Here is a 25035-nt window from a genome sequence, read left to right as displayed (position 1 = left end):
CAGACCGACCATATTCTACTCCTTGCATTGACTCTTAAAAAGTTTGTAAAGAACTTCTCACTTCTCCTGCTGATTAAGGTGCAGCTCCCTATTATGAACCGGATCCTGTATTGGCTTCTGTTTGACCACTGTCAGTCGTATAAAATGTTTCTTTTTTTTATTATTATTTTTTAGTGAAAATATCGCAAGAATTTTTGAATCAACAGCTTGTGCCTGCTAGGCAGCGCTCTTCTGAGCTGCCTGCATACCTTAGAAGCTGAGGCTGGGCCTAATTAACTTTGGCCAAGAGCGAGTTGCAGGAAATCCTGTGTTCCTCCCAGGCAGTCTGTGGTCTGTCCTCTTGATTACAAGCTTCCTACCAGATAAATCGCGCTAGCTTGTATCTTCTCCAGTTTTCTGATGCCTTTTTTTTTTTTCTTCTCCATGTTTTGTGATGTTAGGGCTTTGCCCCTGGAAGTTTCCTGGGTGGTGTTCAGGTGCAGACTTTGAAAGATGGAGGATAAAATTGTAACTGTGCTTTTGATTTAGTTGGGCTGGGGGCCAGTGACAAAAGTCATTAAGTAAGTGTCAAGATGTTAACAGTGTAGACCATTTGATGTCGGTGTGCAGTTGCCTTCTAAGCAAGCTCTCTTTCTGCTCCAACTTTTGTCAGCTATAAATGTTTGCCTGTGGAATGATAGCAGTCTCTGCCCTATGTCTGCCTGTTCGGACTTTGGGAAGTCAATGCTTGGTGAGAAATGAGGTGGGGCGTTGGGGATCCTGGGCTGAGTAGTGGCCCACAAAGCTACCCTTCTGCCCAAAACTAGAGATTAAGTGAGATTGAGACTTACCTAAATTCCCTTCCCCTGGCCCAGCAGACACCTCCCAAATTCATGTTCAGATGCCATGGGCTGTGTCTGGATCTGATTTGGAAACCTAGTGCTGTGGATGCTAAATTATGTTTCCTTATTAATGAGACAGTTATTTTTCTGAAGCTTTAATCAGAATAATGGTTTTGCAAGAAGAAAGGACTTGATGAAACTGTTCATACTGTATTTCCCTATGACAGTTGAAAGTATTCAGAAGTCACAGAAGGAGTGCAGGGATATCACAGCTTCAAGTTAGTGCACCTGGTCTCTCAATCTTTGGGAAGTTTTTGTTTTCATCTTTTGCTTATACCATGGCTTCTCTTAAGTAGATTAAAAACTGACACCTTGCTTTTGTTATATATGTGTATATGTATTTTATATATATATTAAAAATTTTATATTATTTTTAAATATAAAATTTTTTTTTTTTAATATTAATACTAATTTTATATAATAATATAATATACAATTTAAAAATGTTTAATAATTACATAGTTTTATCTTTATATATATTAAAAATTCTTTAATATAGCCCAAATTGTGGTTACCCTGGCTTCCAAAAGCTTGAGCAGGCATACCTGAGGAAATGACACTTCATGGGCCAGCAGAACGGGACATTTTATCCCGTATTTCAGTGAAACTTTTGTGTCTTCTCCAGGCAATTCAAAAACGTTTTTAAGCTTTGTTTGTAGTTAGGCAACTGGCCTTTAAACATTGATTTGGGTTTCAGTTTAGAACAGTAGATAGTCTTCATGGAAGCGTGACAAATTTGCATGTTTGGTATCATCAGCCTTATGGGATGAAGATGGATCAAAAATACAATATTCAAATTTTGCCAGTTCCATTTTGTAAATTGGCATATAAGTGGTTGAGGAACACAGCTGACCTTCAGTGCATGATCAGTCTCCTCCAATGTTCCTGGGTCGCTTCGTAAGGATAATTAGGGTTCAGCAGCACTGGACTCCCATGTCTGGTAATCGAGTTGGCAGCACAAGCGCTTGAAATAAGCAACTGTAGAGCAGAGGTCATACCTGGTAGTGGTGTTATTGGCATAGAATTGCCACGCTGAGAAGTTGTAAGTGCTCTCATTTTGATTATTATAATTTTGTTTTCCTATGCACAATTTCTTTCTTCCAGCTTCAAACACTGATTCAAGAAACTGACCCCGGTGCAGATTACCGCATTGACCGAGCGTTGAATGAGGCCTGTGAATCGGTGATACAGACTGCCTGCAAGCACATACGGTCTGGAGACCCAATGTAGGTGGCTCTCGCTTACAACTGGTTTTTGTTTCTGTTGGGCATCCATGAAGGTTGTGTGGCTGACCAGTATAGGTACTAAAACCTGTCCAGAAATGACGGACTCGAAACTAGCAATTCATACAGGGTTGGAGGTGTGAACAGGAATGAGCTCTGTCTTCATTCTTGCGGTATAAGCAGGCTAGTATTTCTACAACAAGGCTGGTTTAGCACTGGTGAAGGACGTAGCTATCTGAGGTGCTTCGATTAAATTTGTAACATTTGATGTGCTAATTTCTCTTACCACATAAGTCTTCAGCAATGTCACAAAGAAAAGTAACAAGCCTTGAAAGGCCAGTTAAGCAAATCCATACTGCAGAGAGAAACGTGTCCTTTATCTTCAGGTCTGATATATAGTGTCTCCTGAGACAGATTTTATATAAAATATTCCTTATGATTTTGTCGTATATCAGACTTGCTGAGATAACTAAAACAATGGAATTTAAGAGGGTACAAATGTGGTATACAGTTGTTTTAGATGTAATCTTTTTGAAGGAAGAGAAAGATCTTCACTGTGTTTGGAGGTCTTATCTATGGTTCATTGGAAAGACTGATTTGGCAACACCAACTGTTACAAGGAAGCTCAGCATGATTATAACGGTCTGTTGCCCAACTTTTTTCTTCCGTTTGCAGGATTCTGTCTTGCCTGATGGAGCACTTGTATACTGAGAAGATGGTAGAAGACTGTGAGCATAGGCTCCTGGAGCTCCAGTATTTTATATCTCGTGATTGGAAGTGAGTACTGTGAAATAAGATTTATCCTCACTTGATGCTTGTATTTAGTGTTTGTATGCATTAGCAGTTCCTTGTAAAACAGCTTATGCTTGTTCAAAAGAGGACTTTGAAGCATGCCAGGTCTGTAGGGCATTAATGCCTGTCTAGAACAGTAGAAGCAAAAGCTGCTTGGAAAATAAGTGTGATGCCCACTTAAATCAGGTACTCACTTAGAAATGATGCAACCCTAAAAAGCATCTCAAGTTTGAGCTCTGAAATTCAATGCATCTTTAATTAAAAGAAATCTCTCTGGCCATATTGAAGTTGAAGGTCACTTTCTGTGCAGGTTGTAGCCAGTTTTATCTGCTCTGAGTGCTACAGTATGGGAGTTAAGAAAACCAAGCTACTAAGCGTAACAAAGAGACACTGTGAGAGGCTCCCTGCTTCCATTTCTGCCTTTTTTTCAAATTCTCTAGGTGTGATTACAGCCTGTAGAGCAGATGCAATTCCCTTTGGAGCACTGCTTTTCCAACTTTCTCATCCAAAGATGGCAGTGCTTTGTTTTAAATATACACAGAGCCCCTGTGCCTGTGTGGGTTAAGATGAGGAGAGTATAAATTTGATAAACATAACCAGTGAGGAAAGAATAAGCATTTGGCTGTTCTTCTGGAGAAGGTTGAGAGGTGAGGAAGTACAGTACATCAAATGGGGTTACTTCAAGAAATGGAATAATTGTTCTCAGTGACCACAAGGAGTGTAAGGCAAGAAGTCATGGGCTTTGATTACTGCAAAGGGTATTCAAATCAAACATTAAGACAATCTGACTCATAGCTGTATCTATGGGCAGCATCGCCAGTAGTTAAGAGCTGACATGCTCTGTGAACCTTCTGCTTTTAAAATACATGGGGCTTCATGGACTAGAGAGTTTAGGATTCTGTGGCTGTTTATTTAGTCATCTCAATAGCTGTCTTCATAGGTAGACAAGAATACTCTAATTTTTTTTCCTCCTCTTCCTTTTTCCCTTCATTGCTGGTTCTCCTGCCTGTGCCATGTTTCCAGCAGGTAATTCGTTGCTTGAGCCAAACTTAAGTGATTGGAGGAAGGAAGACTGAGTATTTGCTTTTTGCTGGGAGTAAAGATAATTCTAATTCATATTGCAGGCTGGGCAACATTGGCTCATCTTTCTTGTTTAACCACTGTTTCCTAAAACTGGCTTATGAAAACTGTTGTATTAACTGTGCGCCTAGCACAGATGCATGGAGTAGAAATGGTTTTCTTACTACTTTTATCATTATCTATATAATTGTGTCCACTGATATCACGATGTTTGCCTTCTAAAGTGTTGTAGAAATCTGAAGTTTCCACTTTAGAAAGCTGGCAGTATCTCACTTTAAGGTAATTAGACGTCATCTTAAGAGATCTGCACTTGCAGTTTTCTTGTATGCAAAAGCAAGGGATGCTGAGTCTTCAGTTAGCTCAAATCCAGAGCAGACAATAATTAATCTAACTCATTTCTATGAAACTAGCATTTCAAACTGGCAGCAGTACAAAAATACATAAGGTATACAAGCAAAACATGGTATGTACCTGCTTTTCTGCTGCTTTAGGGCATCAAGGAGATGATTTCTTCTCTCATGTGTCAGCATTTGGCTGGCATGCTGCAGAAGAGAATGGGAGGTGCTTCAAGAAGCATTGAAGATTTAATCTGTAAAGATCTTAGTGTATTTTTGCAACATTAGGGAGTTGACTCCAAATTGAGTGACAGGCATTTTGCCACCTGTTGGTTCAGTTGGTTAGACACCGCTGCTAAATGATGTGGTGGTGTATGAAACTTGAAGTAGATTTTTCTGCCTCAGAAGCATTTCAGAATATGAAAAACGTTAAAGGTTGGAATAAAGTGCTAGTGATAACTTTTCTGTTGCAGATTGGATACAGTCCTTTACCGCAAGTGTCAGGGAGATGCCTCCCGTCTCTGCCATACTCATGGCTGGAATGAGACTAGTGAGCTGATGCCTCCAGGGGCTGTTTTCTCCTGCTTGTACAGGCATGCGTACCGCACAGAGGAGCAAGGAAGGAGGGTAGGTGCTTGAGTGCAACTACTGCTCTTTGATCTGTGGTAGAAGGGTTGTACGTACATTTGGAAGTTGGACACACTGTGCTAAAACTGTAAGAACTGGCAAAAGCTACTTAAAAGCATTTACTGTAGGTGGTACTTGCACTGCTTCGGATGCGCAACTCCTCCTCAAGTGTGCCTTTGGAGGTCTGTGGTGGTGTTCTGGTAAGGCAAAATAGCCACATCAAGATGTGACACTTGCCCGCAGGGGGAACTGTGTGCTGATAACAACTTATGTATATCTGTTTAGACACAGTGCAAGGCCTCCCCTTGTCTTTCCAAAGAGGAGTCGTCTGATTCCTTGTAGATCGCTAGCATAGCTGCAAAATTGGTTTTATGCAAAAAGGAGTTCCAAGCCCAGCTTTCCTAGGCTGTTTCTAATTAAGTTTTGATTTGAGTACAACTTCAGATTATACCCCATTAAATTCTTCCTATGGCTATAAAGCATCCTTTCAATTCTTTGGAGCATGCTGTACTGGTAAATGTGCTTATGCCGTCTTTAAAGAAGACAGCAGGGATCTGACTTGCTGCCCTGCAATCTGGAGATCCACCATAATCACATTTGTTTGGTTCAGAGCTACTCTTTTCAAGTCTGCTGCCCTCTCGTGCCTTTATCCAGGCACTCTCTTGAAAGCAGCTGGGTACTCGGTTCCATTTCTTTTGGCACTGTAGTGTACACAGCCCCTAGGAGTTGGTGGGTTTACACAATGGCCTGGCTTAAAAATTAATTTCTACAGCTTGATTTAAAAGGTCTTTTGTGACAGAGGTCAAGTATTGATTGAAAGCATCTCTCTTTTAGGAATAATTTTTTTTAATGCAGTTTCTTAGTCTGCTGAGTTGAGACTTTTTAATTCCATTTTATATTAGTGCTGACCAAAGAAATCAATAGCCAGCCTGCAAATAATCTATCAGAGAGAGAAAAGGCTTTTAAATGTATCTTTCTTGTGGAAAGTAGGCTAAGGGAGCAGCTGTGATTTTGAAATTTAGCATTTGAAAGCAAACTCATCAGAGGTTAGGTCTGTACTTTTTTTCCAGTGCTGTCCACAAAATGCTAGGTAACTTCCAGTGGTTTGGATTTTTAAATGTATGAAGTTTTAAGCTTCGACTGGTGCATTTTAGGTCTGACAAGCGCCATGCCAGTATCCCTTGACTTTCTACAATTTCTTTCTTCCTCAGTCTTGGCAAATGCTGGCTCTGATGTGCTGCAGTGGGGATTGCTGAGAAGAAATTACAGCTGGACTATATTGCCTCATTCTGGGCTTCCCTTTTGGTATCGAGGGCATGAGCTATTTTGACCTTCTTCTCCAGAAGCAGTCTGTAGCTTTGAATGAAGGGGGCAGTGCAGCAGATAATCTAGGGACCTGCTTTGACATCTCATTTCAAAAGCAAAGTGAAGGTTTAAGAGTATAAGATTTATTTTAGGGGAATAAAAGGAGCCTTCCTCCAAACTAAATGACAAAGCTCCAAACTTTTTTGGAGCCTGGATTGCTTGTGGGGGCCCTGGCAGGCTTGTGCTTAGCAGTACAGGACAGCTTCTGTACTTTCTGGGATTGCTGATGGCATTCGTGGTTACTCTCAGTACTTCACCTGACAGCATCTTGTTTGTGTTGTACGGATTTAGAGACACCCCATACGCTAAACGCTCTTTGCCCTCTTTGCAGCTATCGCGAGAGTGCAGAGCAGAGGTCCAGAGAATCCTCCATCAGCGTGCCATGGATGTGAAGCTGGACCCAGCCCTCCAGGACAAGTGCATGATTGACTTAGGAAAGTGGTGCAGTGAAAAAACGGAGACAGGGCAGGTACTGTACACAGGAACGCTGCTAATTCATTTGCAAAGCTGGAGGGGCGGGAAGGGCAAAAAAGGGGATAAAGGGACATCTTGTTGTTAGCTGTCTTTCTATACCTGAGAATATATTAAAAATGCGTGCAGTTTCAAACATAATCTACACTAGACTGAGAGACGGAGGTGATACGAAGAAGCTTTGCACCTACTGCATGGCTTCAGTAGGTTTAAATGTGTAGTGAAATGGGAAGGGGATAGTTAACAAGAAGGACTTTAATGAAGCAGCCCCACCCCACCCGGACTCTCATTTGTAATACTCTATTACAAGCTTCACATTTCCCACATAAACTTTATCCCATTTCCATTTGGCAAATACTGACATGCTTCCTGTGTTTATACAGAACTGAACTAACATCTGCTGCTACGTAACAAAGTTTCAACAAATTAATTTCATGTTAAATTGCTGTGCCTTAGCATAGCTGTAGGGAAGGAGCCATTCAACAGCAGATGCAGTAGAGCATACACCACTGTCTTTTTGAAGTGCCCATCATAGGTTGTAGTTTGGGTAATTAACCTCTCATTGAGGTTATGTGAAGGGCAAATTAAATGTCATATTCCAGAAGTGAAAGCACATCATGCAGGTTCTGAGAACAAGCGGTAACATCCTAGACCAACATTCTCAATCACTATAACGTATATGTGTTCTGGGAGTGCCAGTAGAGGAGTGGGATTAAATGAGACTTAGGACTTTACAAGGAGGAGGGCAGTTTCACATGTGTTACAGTATTTCAAACCCAAATTTTCAAATTGGGTTCTTGGAAAAGAACTAACTGAACTCACTAAACTGTTTTTGTAGGAGCTGGAATGCCTTCAGGACCATCTTGATGACTTGGTGTCTGATTGCAGAGACATAGTGGGAAACCTCACTGAGCTGGAGTCCGAGGTGAGCGGTTTTCAGCCTGGGATAAAGGGAAGAGTTGAGTGTGTCTAGTTAAGAACGTCATTTTGATAGTGCTGGAAAAAAGTGAGGTTAGAGTAGCTGCAGAAATGCAGCTCTCTGGGATCAAGCAGAGACCATCCATTCTAACCCGTACAAGGTAAGTTTTCATGTGGGATTCTTGAGGAAGAGAATTGAATTTTAGACTGGTGATGACATTTCTCCTGCTTAAAATCAGTTATGGTACTGAAGCTAAGATTTCTTGCACAGGTAACTCAGTTACCTTTAGTACGAGTCAAGATATGTCATGGGACTTCATTTTTTGGTCTTGCTTGCAAGTAGTTTTGAGTACCATATTGCAACTTCCTTCCCCTGTCCCAAAAATTTTGCAAGAAGTAACTGCCAGGTGCATCATTAGAGGTTTTCAGTGAGGTCAGCAGCTTTAGCTATTTTATGAAGCTGCATATTTGACTATCTTGCCCCAAACTGTTCCCCGTGTCGCTTAAAATTTACATTGTGCCCTAGGGAAAGCTTCTTCCCAGTGGTTACAAAATGGTTTGTTCAGAACTACCATTAGTTTAACTACTGCCTAGGTGTAAGGTGATTTCTAGTGCTGTAGCTTCCAGTTTGGAGAAGGTTGGCTGAAATATCCAAGCAGTGAGTTTCTGTGGAGACCAGGCTTTTCCCTTAAGCTGGGAGGCTTGTCTTGCGTTTGCCACGTAGCTGGCAAGAGTGAACCTTAGGATTTCCAGAACTGAAGGGCAAAGCTGTCTGGATTGCATCTTTCAAAACCGTGTAAACTGGGTTGAGTTTAACTTGTTATCATAGCGGTTTTTTCAGAGCCTTTTTTCTTGTTCATTCACTGTGAAAATGAAATATTGCATGTTTTCTGCAGGACATTCAAATTGAAGCCTTGCTGATGAGAGCGTGTGAGCCCATTATCCAGACGTTCTGTCATGTGAGTACTCCGTAATAGTGTGAATGTCTTTGGGGAAAAAACACTGTGTGGGAAGGGTTTTTTAGTATTAGTTCTTGGTGTACTTGCTACACTTCAAAAATAAAATCAGATATAAGCAGTTACAAAAGTCTTTAATTAAAAAACCACCCTAAAACAAAAATTCTTTGTTCCATCTAGTACTTCTGCTGTTGTCAGAGCCCTAGCATAAAAGCTAGAATTTGAAGATGAAAATTGCCCTGTAATCGGAAAAAGTCACTCTTTACAGTGGGTTAAAACCTAAACTTTTTCCTTCCTCCTTGCCCGCAAGCAGTGTGTCTAGCCACTCCACTCTGTGCAGCTGCTCAGCATCGCTGAAATAACTTCTTACATTGCTCTAGGATTAAGTAGTTAAATAGCAGTGAAGGCACCTAGCTGTAATACTTCATGTAAGCATTGAGTCTCTGCAGTATGTTCTCCTGAGTCTAAAGTGTGCATGTGCCTGAGATGATTCTTTTCTGAACTATATCTATAAATACTTGTGTGGTACAACTCTTGGGTGGTCAGGTAATGGTGAGTGTAAGCTCACAATAGAGTGTGGCACTGCAAGTTCCATTATTTCCTGGTCACAGTGGGCTAAAGGAGCATAAAAACCATGACTTGTAAGAGTAGCTTGTTTTTAAGCCTTTCATCTCTTCTTCAGGAGGTTGCGGATAACCAGATTGATTCTGGGGACCTGATGGAGTGTCTAATACAGAACAAACACCAGAAGGAAATGAATGAAAAATGTGCAATCGGAGTTACTCATTTCCAGCTGGTAAGCAGTGCTTTTTCTCTGCTCTCAGTGGAAGCTTGTTCTGTTCATTGAGGGTGTTGACAGGAATTAGCTAATTATGAAACCCCTCCTTCTTTGAGATTGATTTCCCACTGTATTTAAAGTGCTCTTGTGAATTCAGACAGTTGTACTTGCATGCCTGGTCATAAATGGTCACTTCTGGAGATGATTTATTTTCAGGTCCTCCGTCCTTCCTGGCATATGGTAGATAGGGTGCCAGCTTCTTCAGCAGTGCAGCGTCCCCCTTGCTTCCACAGTAATAAGTTGTGGACAAAAGCATCTGCTGATTGTATGAGTCAACAAGTGTTCTTTTGGGCAGCACTTTTTTTTTTCTTTCCCCTCTGGGTAACCAAAGTTGTTTTTCTCATTTCTCTCTTGCAGGTTCAAATGAAAGATTTTAGGTTCTCATACAAGTTTAAAATGGCTTGCAAGGAGGATGTGCTGAAACTTTGCCCCAACATCAAAAAAAAGTATGTAGCACCTGACCAAACAGCAATCTGGTTGTATAAATACATAATAAAGTTACAGGATATTTCATGATAGGACAGAAAACGCTGGACTTCCTTTAAAGGCTGATTGTTTTGTGTGTTTTCCCTTAGTGACTCCATTCTGCAGATGTTTAAGGTAGAGGCATTGCCTGCCTCTTTTAAAATTACTTCTGCTTTACTCTTGCATACAAGCCTGTCCTCTTTATTTTTCTTGCTCTGAAAATAGCTAATGATTATGATTAGTGGACTGCAGGTCCCAGGCTGTTTTATGTCCTTGCTGGATTCATCGTCTTCTAAGATGCAGGCTACCGTTGTTCCAGTTGCTGATCTGGGAAGGGAAAATATCCCACTTGTTTTAGCTGGTTTATTCATTTCAGTTTAAGGGGTTTTTTAATGGCCTACTGCCATGACATAAAGGTAAATTACATACAAGGTCAATCCTGTTCATGGATGGCAAGACTATTTGCATTTTATGATATAAATGCCCTTCCCATAATGCAAAAGGATTGTTTGCAATGCCACGTAGGTATTGACCTTCATCTATTTCTGAGATTAAGTAAAGCTTTTCTGAAGTGCTCACATGACTTAGGAGCAGAGATCTTGCTTGGGCAGGGGTGTGGTGGGATTTTGAGTATCTTCCTGTCTGCTGATCTAGACTCCAATTAGATAGCATCAGATTTAGGTTTTAATTGTGATCCAGTTACTCTACATAGAGCCGTACCCAGGCTACAAGTAAGCATAGATGCACAAGGACTTTATGTGGTGTGTTTGGATTCTTGGGGTCAATTTCTCTGATGTGGTGATCCAACACCAATCTTGGCTGGTCTAAGTGAAGGGTATATGGGTAAAAAGCTCTTTTCTTTTCTGCAGGGTGGATGTAGTGATCTGTCTGAGCACAACTGTGCGCAATGATACTTTGCAGGATGCCAAGGAGCACAGGGTCTCTCTGAAGTGCCGCAAACAGCTGCGTGTTGAGGAGCTAGAGATGGTAAACATGCATGAAACTCCTGATCTGCCTGCTCTTCTAGTGAGGTCCTTGAATTAAAGCTTCCTGGTTTGTCCACCCTGGAAAAAAAAGGAAGCTCATTTGTAAGATGTATCTAATTTATTTTTTCCACTTTTCTTACAACACGAGGCTCAGTTGCCCTTCATGGTGAAAGTAATGATTGTCTACTTTAATACCTTAAATATAGTCTCATGAAGGCTAAGGCAAGCTAAATGGTCATTGGAATTTCAGCTGGAAGTGATTATGTTTAGTGTTAGATAGCAATGTGCTACACATGCTGATGTCCCTAAAGTCCTCTAGGAGAGAATAAAAGCTTCATTTTACAGACTGAGGAAACAAGCACAGATGAAGCAACTCGACTCCAGCTGCTCTAAGATGCTCAGTGGATAAATAAGAGTAGTATTTGTTCTGGTACGCAAGGCTGCCTCTCAACTTCCTGCTGCAGTGCTTGCAGCAATAAACTCATGAGGTCTTTGTCCAGTAGATATTGTTTGAGTGTTAAAGCTTCACCTTAAGTAGGCCCATATCAGAAGATGCAGCACTCTTGCCTTTGTATGGAAGAATTCAAATGCTGGGCATCACTAAAATCAGGAAACTTCACATCCTCCAGATCACCCAATAGATGAGTGGTTATTAATATGTCCTTTAGCTGTCACATGAAAATATTTTGGCTGTCTTGGACGTTTGTGTCGATGCCCTTTTGGGAGGAGCAGTGGAAACAACTTGCCGGCTCTAAAATTCGGTTTAAACCCTTTCTTCAGTGTAAAAAGCCAACTGATCCACTGCATGGATTTGCAAAGTTGATTTCCCACTAACACCACTTCTCACACCCAAGACCCTTAAATTCAAAGAAACTGACCTGCCTGTTGTGAGAGTTGCTTGCTTTTTGTGAGTAGAGGGCTCTAGTTAATAGATTAACAAAGTAAAATAGTCTTTAGAGTCCTATTTAAAAGTTGGTATTGTAATTTATCCTGCAGACCGAGGATATCAGACTTGAACCAGAACTGTATGAGGCTTGTAAAAGTGACATCAAGAATTACTGCCAAAACGTGCCCTATGGCAATGCTCAGGTAATGGATTTTATTAATAATTTACAATTTAATTTGTACTTCCATTTCAGAAAACTTTTGAAGAACACTTTTGCCCCTGTGAGTGCAGCGTTAGATTTTCATTTTGATACCACTGAAATCTTTCATTAGTATTTTGGAGCATAATCTTTTTTTCCCCCACTGGTTCACAAGCATTAATATTGGGTGAATGCAATGCTGTGAGCAATTCATTCCTCAGTTAATGCTAGTTTTAAGCTATTAGCAGCTGGTTACTGCAAATGTTGCTAAAGATTTCTTAGGCATAATGTCTGCAAGATGAGGTGGGGTTTTGGAGTAAGTCCAGGTGGCCCTCTTCATCTCATTAAATCTTTGTGAGAAAAGATGAGCTTTAAAGCAAGTCTTGGAAATAAGCATTGGTAATGACTTCTGATAAGATCTAGGCATTGGGAACCTAACTGCATAAATCAGGTGAAGATAGCCATTAGGGGAACACATAGCTGTGTGTTTCGAGCAGCATATGACAGAATCATATCAACAATGTGTCTGTTATGATTGCAATACTGTGTTGTAGATTATCGAATGCCTGAAAGAAATCAAGAAGCAGTTGAGTACCCGGTGCCACCAGAAGGTGTTTAAACTGCAGGAGACAGAGATGATGGATCCAGAACTGGACTACACGCTCATGAGAGTCTGCAAGCAGATGATCAAGGTAATGGTAGCGTGCTGATTAAGAGGGTGAGGTTGGGGTGCAAGAGCTCTACCCGTTTTGAGATTCCCATAAAGGCTTGTTTACAAGACTGCTGTGTTGTTTCAGAAGTATGATTGCTTTTTTGCAAAGTAATCAGTTTCTTAACTCTGAATCAGGCTGAGGTTTCTTCAGGGCTCTTCTCTTCAAATGTACTTCCTCCAAATATCTGATCAAAGCCTGTGCACTAATAAATTCCTTCCTAACTGCCAGCAGAATTGAGGAGGAAGTCTGTGCTGAGGCTTCTAATACCGTTTTCATCCGGTCAGTTTGGATTTGGATTGGCTTCTAGCAAAGGTGAAGAAGTTATGATTACAGAGAGGAGTAACATCTTCAGTTCGCTGCCGACCTGGTGCACACAGACTTTCATCAAACTGATGAAGCAGGCAAAATCATGCAAAACTTAAAATTAGCAATGCTGGCTTGAAGTGGTACCACGTGGAAAGCAGCAGTGAATGTTAATACAAGACACTCTTGCACAGTAGCCAGAATTGCAAGGCCTGAGACACTAGTATGTGTGGTCTGGATGCAGTACCCTGAGTCCGTATTGTGGCCGAAGCAGAATATCTTGAGAATTTATTGCTCTCCAGTACAGACTCATGCTTTTTAAAAAAGACCTGTGATCTCACCAAAATGGTGAGGATTAGAAGATGCAACAGCCTTATCTTACACCCACAGAATTAGTTTCTAACAAAAGAAATTAGTACCTTGGTCTGAATTTTGGGTAAGCTGGTTCACTTTTGACTATCTAATTCAGGGCAGGAATGGGCAAATTAGTATCAGTGAGCTGTTCTCTGCTTTCTAGTTCTGTATGGTCTGTCTTAGTCCTGAGTGTTACTAATGAAGTCTTTACCTGTTGCTTTGTCCAGCCAGCATTTGTGCAGAACAGCAGTATGTGTATAGGCTTAAAAGATTCCCTTTTTAGTGTCTAAAATAAAGGGGAGCGAAAGTAGTTGGGTGTATAATTTGGTGGGTATTTCTTGCAAAGTGTGCTCTAACTTAACAGAAAATAAAGGCAAATTGCTTTTGATACTGCCAACACAAGCTGGTGCCTAGAAGCCAGTCAAGACTGTACGGCTTAGTGCTCAGCAAGCAGAGATATTCGTGCCCGTAGTCAATTTAGAGAGTAGCACTGTTCTTTTTAATAGGAGGTGTTGGGGCTAGGGAGTGTGTCTGTATACCTCTGGGTTGGGCAGGTGGTTATTCTTTTCCATGAATATAGTTGTTTTGGTTTTTTTTCCCCTCAAGTGCTTAGTGATGAAACTTGGGGTTTTGGTTTTTTTTCTGTAGCGGTTTTGTCCAGAGGCAGACTCAAAAAATATGTTGCAGTGTTTGAAACAAAACAAGAACAGTGAAGTGATGGATCCTAAATGCAAGCAAATGATTACCAAGCGCCAGATTACACAGAACACAGGTACCCTCTTCTGAAAAAAACTTTCTGCCTGAGCCGTTGAGTGGTCTCTGCATGGCTGACAGAATATTTGCTTTGTTTTACTCTCCTTCGTGGTTGTCAGAGCACACACTGACTTTATTCAGTCAAGTTCTTGAGGGTCAGCATGCGTTATTGGATCCACTTTATTCCTGAAGCTCTTACCTCACAAGTTAAAATTCTGTTGTGAAAGAATATTTTTCCCCAAAATTAAATGTATCAGTGGTACAACGTCATCCGGGAAATTTCTATCAAATCTCTGAGTGTTATGTTCTGTAATCTGAAGAGATGTGTACTCCAATTAAGTTCTGTCATCTTTCCCGGTTAGATTACCGCTTAAATCCAGTGCTCAGGAAGGCGTGCAAAGCAGACATACCGAAATTCTGCCAAAATATCCTGAATAGGGCCAAGGATGATACAGAGTTGGAAGGACAAGTCATCTCATGCCTGAAGTTGAAATACGCAGACCAGGTGAGTAGAGCTGGTGCATGCAAATGAGAAGCTGTGCAGGATTGTGCTGATCAACAGTCACTGAATAACAAATCAAACTTGGGCTTGGTGTGTTCGATGTATGTGACAGGCTGTACATAAATGAGTTTTCACGCTCCTATACAAGTGTTACAGAATACACAGGTTAAAATGCAAGGTGATTGATTTCTGAAAATAAAGGTCATTGAGTGGGTTAATGACTTTCTCCGCTTAATAGCGTCTCTCTCCAGACTGCGAGGACCAAATTCGAGTGATAATCCAGGAATCGGCTCTTGATTATCGGCTGGATCCCCAACTTCAAATGCACTGTTCTGAAGAGGTAGGAGAAGTAGCTCAGCAGCTACTTTTTCAGGATGGAAACTCCCTTCATGAAACAGATTTTGTTTCTTAAAGCATGAACTGTCCTGATAATTAAAACAGACAAAAACCCCCTTTGAACTGCTTCTAGCTAGTCAGGCTCTCTGCTTGTCATTTTTGTCCGGTGTGCAAGAATTGCAGTTTCCTGTGCAGTGCTAATATAAAATCAATTTTTTCAGCTGGGATCTCATCAGTACTCGTGACTATGGAAAAATACTGCTTTCCTGTTGTAAAAAAATGTGTGCTGGTTCTCTGGTCTTGTCAACCTTAACTGGAATACAGTCAGATTTTGAGCTTTCACTTTTGAAAGCCGAATCAGCCATGTCTCAAGTATTGCTTATTTCATATCTTAACATTATTTTTACGCTGTTTTCCTCCCAGCTTTCCTCTCAGTACAGTAACATTGACTCCTTGCTGTTGGTTTTCGAAGGGTATGCATATTGCATGAGCCAAGCTGCATTTGGCTTTCACTTTTGAAAGCCGAATCAGCCATGTCTCAAGTATTGCTTATTTCATATTTTAACATTATTTTTACGCTGTTTTCCTCCCAGCTTTCCTCTCAGTACAGTAACATTGACTTTGCTGTTGGGGTTTTCGAAGGGTAGGGGGGTTGGGGGGGGGGGGGGAACTGTCTCATCGTGTGCTCTCTAGCTGCACCCTGTGATGAACTGGTACACTGAGATATAAATGTGCTAAAAGGCTGAATAATTGTTGTGAACTACTTACGTTAAAATACCTTTTTCAAAATAGATTTCCAACTTGTGTGCAGAAGAAGCAGCAGCTCAGGAGCAGACTGGGCAGGTGGAAGAATGTCTGAAAGTGAATCTGCTGAAAATAAAAACTGAAATGTGCAAAAAGGTAAAGGAAATAAATTGAATGTGCTCTAGAAGGCATCCCGCCCCTGCAGAAGTCGGGTCATTTTTCCAGATCACAGCCCAGGCCATGTTCTAGCTAGTATGAAGCCAGAGCTCTGCAAATTTCCTTACACATCTCATTTCTGGCCTGCAGAGATTCAATTCAATTTCAGTTTGCCAGTGAAAATTGTGCCGACAATGCTTCCTTTGCAATTCCAGGCTTTGATCCTTTCTTGATTATGGTCGCCAAAGTTTCTTGTTACTAATCTGTTTTCTGTTGCTGTCTCCATTGCAGGCTTCCTGAGTGCTGGGTATGGCCTAGGCACTGGCTATGATCAAGGGCTGTATGAGTTGCCCCCGTGGCTGTGGCACCTTATTTCAGTTCTAACTGAAGTAACCCTGGCATATTGACTTTGTATTTTAGATTAATATGGGTATTTTAATGACCACAACTATGGTAACCCTTATAAACCAGGACATTTAATCCAGCCTAAACCAGCATTCATAGCCTCATCCAGGGACAGTGGCGTTTTTTTTTCACGATCCTGGATTTAAAAAGATGATGCACCTTTCAGAAACAGAGCAGTATGAGTTTTGTTCTCTCTCCTTTTTTTGAGATGTACTTGTAATTCCCCCCTCCCTAGGAAGTGCTCAACATGCTGAAAGAAAGCAAAGCAGATATATTTGTTGACCCAGTGCTCCACACAGCCTGTGCCCTAGACATCAAACACCACTGTGCTGCCATTCCACCAGGGAGAGGACGCCGTAAGTGCTCGTGCTTTACTCGTATAACCTTTCAGTCCTGAGGGCCTTAATGCTGGTAAGAGAATGCAGCCTATCTTAGGTAGTGGATCTTTTCACCAGTCCTTTGCGGGTAATGAAGTGGAATGGCTGCAGAGGTGGTAGATGCCACTAGAAGATGGCTATCAAGAAGGTCTTTCCTTGTGTTCAGGGTGGGACCGGTTCTTCAATCCTGATATAATATCCTTGCAGCCTTATCTGCAAATTTAATCAGTATATTTTATATTCCATCATTCATATGATTACTGAGAATAGTGTGTGATACCAGATCCGTAACCCTTTTGTAAAATCCCTCCTCAGTTAAAGCCTGTTGAAAACAAGCTCTTAATAGACGTGGACTGAAGTACATGGACTCGTTTTTCAGTGAGGTTTATCTCCCACCCTGTATCAGCTTCACACAGGATACAGCTCCCAAGCTTAAGCTTGCTTATGACAGTGTTACATCGGACTGCATCAAAAGCTTTCCTGGAACTAAGCTGCTTCTCTTGCAGAAGCAAATCAATTTGGTTTCACAAGATTCATTCGTAGCTAACCCCCTTGGTCCTTCTTTCTTTATGTCAGTCTTTGTCCATGGTCGGCTTCTTTGTTTCAGTATTTTTGACAGACAAAATTAAACTGAAGTCCTTTGATCCTCTTTTTTCTTTGCTTAAATGTACCATTTTTTTTCTTTTCCAATATTACAGAGGGTAGGTAATCTTTACTACATTTTGTAAGTTCACTTAGCAGCTAAAGGCTTTGAGACTTCAGCAACTGTTCCAAGTCCCCTAAGACTGAGTTCATCAGGTTCAGACCACTTGAAACATCATTTATTTATTTCCTAACCCATTCTTTCCCTGTTTGAGATCGAGCTCTTGTACTTTGTTACTGTTACTACGTTAGTATGGCTGTTTAAGGAAAGCTAGTGAGGAAAAAAGTTCTGAACTTTCCCATCTTTCTGAGTTTATCTGGCATTAAAAATAGCAGCCAAGTATTTTCCTGATCATTATCTTTCGTGCTGGTTACTGAATGCCTTCCTGAACTTCTGGATATCCTTTATTCCTGTTTTGTCGTAATTCTTTTGATGTGTGTTCTGACGCGTTTGCACTGAAGGTATGCAGAAGTTTGTAGCTTAGAGAGGGATCTGCCTCCGAGTGTTTGAACTGACAATTGTGTTTAAAAAGTCTGGAGTTAGCTTAAAGTTTGCAGCCTGTTTGCTATGAACAAAATAACTCTTCAGTGCAAAGCAGAAAGCATCCAATTAGGGATTATTCAAGTAAGGTAGTGTAAGTATAAAATAATTGTCAGTGTCTCATATGAGCATATAAAAGAGCTTATGAATTAGCCAAGGCGCCCCGTAGGCACCCAGAACATTGGGATCCCATTTCCTTTGTACAGAACTGTGCGAAAACTCAGGAAGTTAAACCTTTCCAAAACATTTTGTTGATCAAAAGAAACTCCTAACAAGCCTAAGGAGATACACTGTTTTTTCCTGAGCTGAATTTGATCTTAGTTTTCTCTAAAGGGTAGTGGCGTGGAATTTAGAGTACAGCTCACTGAAGGTGCAAATTTGTAAGACTTGATAAAGTTGCATGAATTACATCTTGGATACCTACCGTAATTTCATTTTGGAAGTCAAAATTCCTTGCACCTCAAAATGCAATATTAATCATGAATCTTAGTGAAATTGCTAGCCTCAAGGGTACAACAGGGCTTCGTATCCAGTCTGTCAGGCTGGCTAGTCTGTTTAGAAAGCTATGTAACAGTCAGCCTTCAGTAGAATTGAAGTGTCCCTTTCCAGCAGCCTTTCCGTAGCGTGTTGTTGAAGCCAGCGTTTCTATTTTGTGACACCATCTTCTCCACATTACAGAAATGTCATGCTTAATGGAAGCTCTGGAAGATAAGCGTGTGAGGTTGCAGCCTGAATGCAAGAAACGCCTTAATGATCGTATTGAAATGTGGAGCTATGCTGCAAAGGTGACTATGTAAAGGATTTCAGTAAACTACCTCCTTTTTTTTTTGCATTGGATCTTTCTGTTGCAAGCTATTTATGAGAAGTTTCAACTGTAATGAAATTCTTGTCTCTGAAGTTAGTATTTTGAGTTTGGTCCAGAAAAATTGAAATCAGGTCTCCTTTTTTGAACTTATATACCTTACTCTCTCAGTGTCTGGGATGCATCCCCACAGTGCAGAATTAAACTGTCTTTTGTGCACACAGGGCTTGGTCTGCTGTAGAGAAGGTCTGGGGCAATGAAATAGGGTCAGCAGAACTTCCTGTTAACAAAGCTGTCTCCTGAGCAGCAGTTCCTTCAGATGAATCATTGCAGGCCTGCTTGTTTGTGGTTCAGGCCAAGTCTGACGATGACAGGAGGCAATAGCGGTACCGGAGACTAAACTTGACAAATGCCGAGGCTGAGGGTCGCATGGAAAGCGCAGCTTGGCTCATTTATTCCCTTCTCACCTCCAGGTTGCCCCAGCAGAAGGCTTTTCTGACCTTGCCATGCAAGTTATGACCTCTCCGTCCAAGAATTACATACTGTCTGTGATCACGGTCGGCATCTGCGTACTCTTCCTGATCGGCCTGATGTGTGGACGCATCACCAAGCGGGTGACAAGAGAGCTCAAGGACAGGTAGAGCCTGGATTGCCTGCTGAAGAAATGCCTGCCCAGTGCCCAGTTTTGTACAGCCCTCCTCTGTATAGTCTACCCACCCCCTCTTGTGAGAGGAGAATAAAAAAAAAAAAAAAAAAAAAATTAGAACAGCAGCAGGTGTTGGCTCAGTTTTCCCATCCTGGATCTCATCCACAGCATCTTCATCCTATGAAAATTTGTGTGCAACATTGGCAGCCCAGCCAGCAGCTTTTATTACCCCTTTGTTAGCAGACTCTCGTTTACCTGCCTGTAGACAAGTCTCTATTGTACTGTTGGAACTGCCTTCACTCTCCAAATCAGACTGATATGACCTGCAGCTCAAGCAGTTTTTAAGTAAATTTTTAAAGAAAGACATACCGACTATATGATTTAGGTAATGGTTCATACTGAAATCTAGTCATCCTCTGTGGCTGGGTGAAATTGAGGCAGGAAATTAAAGGGTAAATTGCATCTTACACCACAGTTGGCCTTGTTTTGGACATCTTGCTCATCTTATGTAAAGCATCTTCAGAGCATAGTCTTGGACAACCTAAGGACACCAGTCACTGGTGTCATCTTCTAATGAATATCCTGCTTTTGTTACTGTGGATTTTTTTGGCTGAAAAGATGTCCTCCCTTTCTTCCTCTGCCACTCGCAAGATAGAATAAAATACTGACCAGGATCAAACACCCATGTGAGCTGTACAACTTGTATTTCAGTAGATTAAAGACACGGTGTAGACGCGAGGCATGTAGAGCCTGTCAGTAGTGTACGGCGCTGCTGTCAGCGGGCATTAAGTGCCCTGATCAGTTACTCGGTCAACTTTTTTATTAGGGATGATGCAGTAAAATTCTAACACTCCTTTTATTTTTACCTCGCTGCTGCTAAGCTATTACCCTTCCGAATTAACTATTACAGATGGTATTGACGCGCTGGCAGTACGGTGCTTTGTCAGTGATGCAGAAAGCGACTGAATGCTCAACGTGCTCTATCTGTAAAACGGTTACTTGTGGGCCAGTGCGGTGGTTTGTACGGTGGTTTGTAACTGGCCTGTCTGGGTCTCGATGGTTCGAATGGTAGCACCGAAGAGTGTTTTTCGTTTCCACAGCTACAATTGATAAGGGATAGCAACTGGCGTTTTCTGGGATGTAGGACACAGGTGCTGGTCCAGAAGGCCAAGCAGGAGTGGATGGGAGGATGATAGTGTTGTAGGAAAGGCAGAAACAGCTGGATCTTTAAGGGAAGTAGCTTTCACACTGTTACCATCAGGGCGTGCGCTCTCGCTGTATATAGTTACACTCCCAGAACATGATACTCGCACCTGAGAGCCCAAAGAAGGTGTTTTAGAAAAGCTGCACCAGTAGTTGTGGCCTCTTCTGACCATCACCTCTGCTCCTCGAGTACAAGGAGGTGTGGAGGTCACAAGCCACGTGCTTTGGCTGAAACATTGAGTGTGTTGGTGAAATCTAGAAGTGACTGCACGAGAGTCCGTGTGTACAGTAGGATACGCTTTATTCGCCTTTTAGATGTGCTCACCTGCGTGTGCTGCAGCAAAAATCATGTGCCTGAAAGTGTCCAACTTAGGCTGATGCTTGTACCATAACTTTATTTTCCCACTTAGTGCACTGCTAGGTAAGACCTGACACTTCCAGTTCTCCGCGTCGTTCTCTAGAAGAACAGCGGAGGTGGTTTTGAGACTTTTTGGAGCGTGGACCAGCTGATTCTGATGATGCTGCGTGAACAGAATGGTGTATAGAAAATACTATGAGCTTTTGCCGCAACTGAAGCTTTTTGCCAACGTACCTTCATCCCACTCTGAGGATGGACAGCAAACTATTAGTGATATGGTTTTAGACTTACTACGCTAGTGAGTCTTTCACAAACACTTCTGGTTTTTTATCAAAGTATTATGAACACAAGGCAAGCAGTAGAGAAAGTCTGAGCAATGAAGGTTCAGTGGAGAATTAGTGCATGGTAGGATTCCAGTTAAGTGGTTAGGTAGAGCCGAAATTAAGCCTGAATTCTTTCTCTCGCCCCTCTTCCCTGGTGCTAATGGAGCTTAACTGGCCCTCTCTCAATGTGAAGTGGAGCAGAAGAGGGACGGTTGATCGTGTCTCTTGAGGTAGCACAGGTGTATAACACCACAAATGTTAGTTTGGCAATTATAAGTATATATTGTTTCACTTGACGGAGTGCTGAAATTATTGCTGTAGAGATGGGTGTGTTTGCAGAGCTGCCGGCAAGGGAAGTGGGATCTTTGTGCAGCCTGGCTTGCTTGGCACAAGTCCTGCTTCTCGAAATGTCTATCAGGCATAATTAAATTGCTGTCGGAGGGCTTTTTTTAAACTGTTGTGACTTTCTGAAAAGGCGTTTTGTAACCTGATTAGCTTGAAAAGCCTAATTAGATGGTTTATTGTCTAGAAATAGCATCTTCCACTAAATTCCAAAACACATTGCAGTGAAAATTGTAGGTTTGTAGCCATAGTTCTGAATGTAAACCCTGTTCAGCTCTGAAGGTGACTTTCTTCACAGCTCTGAAGGCGACTTTCTTTACTTTCAGATACAAGGCTTTCTGGGGTTTTTTTGCTTTTTAATTTAGAGAAGGTTAAGGTAAGGGTGCCTGGAGCGCTGCGTTAGGAGTCTGTGGCCTATGGTCGGTGGTGTTTCTGACTGTGTCAGCAGGCTCACCTGGGAATTCGGTTTCAGTGCGAGTGCTCTGGGGTGGTGTTAGAGGTATGTGTGTGGAGGCTCTCTGAAGCAAAGGTAGGATGCTAAATAAATTTCTGCATGATTTCCTCAGATGCCCTTTGTCACTGTAAGGGCACAGACCCGCCTTTTAAAGGTATGACACTGGCAAAGGGTCCAGGCCATTTTATCATTGAGCATCGTTATCTCTTCACGTTTTAAAATGGGGCCTCCTGCCACTGCCAGTGATGAAATTTGCTTTTTTCGTGACTAGAAATCTACCAGTCCCAGTCTTGAAACATCCTCCTCCTTTTCACGTTTACCTAAAAATCTGGAGGTCTCAAAAGCACAGAAGCCCACACAAGTACTCCTCCAAAAATAACCTGCCTGTGCTGTTGCCCACACAACCTCTTGCCTGCAGGTACCCATTTTCCATTGTGGGGAAAGAAAGAAATGGTTGTAAGAAACACTGCTGTTGCCTTGAACTTGAGGAGGCTCTTGGAGAGCTGATGCTAAACGTGGTGATGCCGATGCCCCTGGGGGTGTATGGAAGGACTAGATGACTGGGACCTAGCAAGGCATGCAGCTCTCCGTTTCCCTCCTGCTGCTCCGAGGGTTAACAAGTTATGTTTCCTAAATGACAGCGCGTGTTTAGATGACGTGGGTTAAGGGGGACTGTGCATGATGCGCACCTTGTTACTTCACTCCTGCTAGCCCGTTAGTGTTCGTTCTCGTTGACCTTAATAAGCTTATTTATTGTTTACCTAGTGGGTCTCATCGAGTCCTTTTGCTGAGTTTCAACTTGGCATTCTCCTGCCTCGCCTCTGTCATTCAGGCTGCAGGAATAACTCCTCTGGGAGGAAGAAAAGTCCTGTCCAGCGAGCTGAGGACCCGTATGTCTGTGTCGCTGCAAAGGGCTGGAAAAGCCCCAGTGGAGTTCAAATAATCCTGTAACAAAATTTAAGCGTTTCACCCAGAATCTGACACTTAAAAATCCATGCAAATAGAATCAGTCTTGTTCTGAAAGAATCCACAGTAAGTGCGTTGTACGAAAAATGACGGGAAGGAGTGAATGTCTCTAAGAGCAGAAACTAGCTGGGGGTGGGTGCGGAGGGAAGAAGTGCGGCAAGCCAGAGGGGTCACTCGAATCCCATAATGTTGTAGAGGAATCGTGTTCAAGTTGGACGGTGACTTCTGTTAAAACACAACTTTATTATTTAGTTGAAAGAAGATTGTAGTACTTCTTGTTTTTTGCTTTATCAGTTTTGTTTAAAAAAAAAAAAGGTAGTTTTGAGGTGTGTGTGAGTGCATGGGTGTGGTATGAAACCGGAACCTTTCATCTAGCACTTCTGTCCCTATTTAAAATATAGCTCTGTGGACTCAAACAGCTGTAGTGTCGGTTTGTATAAAAGTACATTCTTAATTACGGGGTTTAAAATCTTCAAGGCAGCCCCCAGGTACCGATGTTTGTGCAGCCTCCCTGCGTGGAGGCCAAACCTGCCGGCTCGCTTCCGCTCATGAATCGTGGTTAGAGGGGACCCAAATCACACGCCCCCGGGGAAAGAATTTGGCTGGTACCCCTGTTTGCCCTATACTGGTGGAATTCCGCATCGTACCTGCTCTGTCGAGTTCCGAACGCTGCCTTGTGTGGGAGAGGGAGGAGTAATAACGTATTGCCACTCCCTGGCCAAAGGCAGGTTGCTGTTTTCTCCTTCTACAACACCCGGCTTTCATTCCATAGCTGACCGAAAGCGAGAGATCCCTTCCTGGGTGGATCGCTGCACCCCGAAATCCCGCCCCAGGGCCCCCCTGTATTTGCTGAGTGGACGGGCTCGCCTGGCTCTCGCCTTGGGAAATACTGAACGTGGGGAAAAGGGAGAGGTGTGACTGTCGCCCGTAGACGCTCGCGCCGAATGGAGGCGATCAGAAGCTGTGACTGATGTTTGTCTTGGAGTGGACAGCGTACCAGAGAAACCAGAGCCGGGTTTTTCGGGGAGGTGAGGGGGTACCCCAGCACACCCCCATCCCATCCCCCTCGGGATGGCACTGCAGGCCTCCCCCACAGTGTACAAACCAGACCCAGCGGATTCCTGTTGTACAGCAGAAGCTGTTTGAACGTAGTCTCTCTTCTTTTTAGTTCTAAATGTGACATTAATGAGACTTTTTTTTTTGTAAATTGTTTTCCCTTTCTGTGTATAAATCCTGGCCGGTCCTTGTTTTGGTTTTTTTTTTACATGTTCATGCTGTGTAATTTTGAGATGTTGCTGAGATTCTGAACATAATAATGTGCATTTTTTTTCTGTACAGATGAAATGGGAGAATTTAATAAAAAGAGTCTGCAGGTTTTTACTTGTGCTCCGCTGCTGCTGGCCCCCTTCCCGCCCTGACACCCTTCCCGTCAGGCGCCGTGCCGCCTTCCCGATACGGATCTGTGGCGTGTGGCAGGCTGCGGATAAGAGAAACCAGGAGCCTACGGCAAAAACCTGCTTCGCGCGGGCACGGTGTTAAATTTGACTTTGGTCACCGGTCTGAGCTGCTGCGTGGCGTTGCCGCAGTCAGGGGTCCCGGGTAACGTCTTGTGGTAAAACTAATGTTATCGGAGAAGCGCGTCTCCAGTTCCTTCTTCCAGTTACTCTGCTGACAGGCTTTGCTTCCTTCCTCAGGTAAAGGCCTGACAGCATTAATAATCCAGCTTATTTGCGCCCTGTTAACCTCAGCCTTTATGAAAGATTTCAGAGCACGTTCTGTGCCCGCTGGCTTTCTCTGATCTACCTGTTGTTGGTGTGAGAGCGTTCTCGCCGTTCTTTTCCAGCTGGTTCTTTGCTCATTGTCACGTTACACTGCCGTCAAAAGCAAAGGTGTAATACTCTGTACCCACTATGTGATCTAAGTTTAAATCTTAATAGCAAGACTGTTGTTTCAGGACCAAATAGGTGCTCTCCTGTGTGTTTACTCATCAGCTTTCCCCTGTCCACTTATACCCGACACACCACGTGATGTTTGCCGCTGCCAACCTTGTATATAATAAGATAAGTGGTAACGTGATTCTCATCTTTTCCTTC

The 25035-nt window shown here is 42.4% G+C and overlaps 1 protein-coding gene across 1 annotated transcript in view; it reads left to right on the top strand.

Annotated features, from left to right (window-relative positions):
- The window catches only part of GLG1 (golgi glycoprotein 1), a 52536-nt gene extending 28218 nt beyond the window's left edge, over positions 1-24318 (top strand). Inside the window, exons 9-26 of the mRNA XM_009290857.1 lie at positions 1986-2107; positions 2780-2881; positions 4785-4938; positions 6635-6772; positions 7613-7699; positions 8589-8651; positions 9331-9444; positions 9844-9932; positions 10821-10938; positions 11934-12026; positions 12577-12714; positions 14041-14164; positions 14508-14650; positions 14886-14987; positions 15776-15883; positions 16524-16644; positions 18527-18633; positions 19124-24318. Of these exons, the coding sequence (XP_009289132.1) occupies positions 1986-2107; positions 2780-2881; positions 4785-4938; positions 6635-6772; positions 7613-7699; positions 8589-8651; positions 9331-9444; positions 9844-9932; positions 10821-10938; positions 11934-12026; positions 12577-12714; positions 14041-14164; positions 14508-14650; positions 14886-14987; positions 15776-15883; positions 16524-16644; positions 18527-18633; positions 19124-19291 (2091 nt within the window). The 3' untranslated portion in view covers positions 19292-24318. The remainder of the gene's footprint in view (positions 1-1985; positions 2108-2779; positions 2882-4784; positions 4939-6634; positions 6773-7612; positions 7700-8588; positions 8652-9330; positions 9445-9843; positions 9933-10820; positions 10939-11933; positions 12027-12576; positions 12715-14040; positions 14165-14507; positions 14651-14885; positions 14988-15775; positions 15884-16523; positions 16645-18526; positions 18634-19123) is intronic.
- Positions 24319-25035: the final 717 nt, after the last annotated feature.

This window comes from Aptenodytes forsteri, unplaced genomic scaffold (assembly GCF_000699145.1).
Source record: "Aptenodytes forsteri isolate BGI_AS27 unplaced genomic scaffold, ASM69914v1 Scaffold14, whole genome shotgun sequence".
In the NCBI taxonomy this organism is placed as follows: Eukaryota; Metazoa; Chordata; class Aves; order Sphenisciformes; family Spheniscidae; genus Aptenodytes; species Aptenodytes forsteri.
The sequence above is the reverse complement of the archived record's forward strand: the minus strand, read 5'-3'. Positions and strand labels throughout refer to the sequence as shown.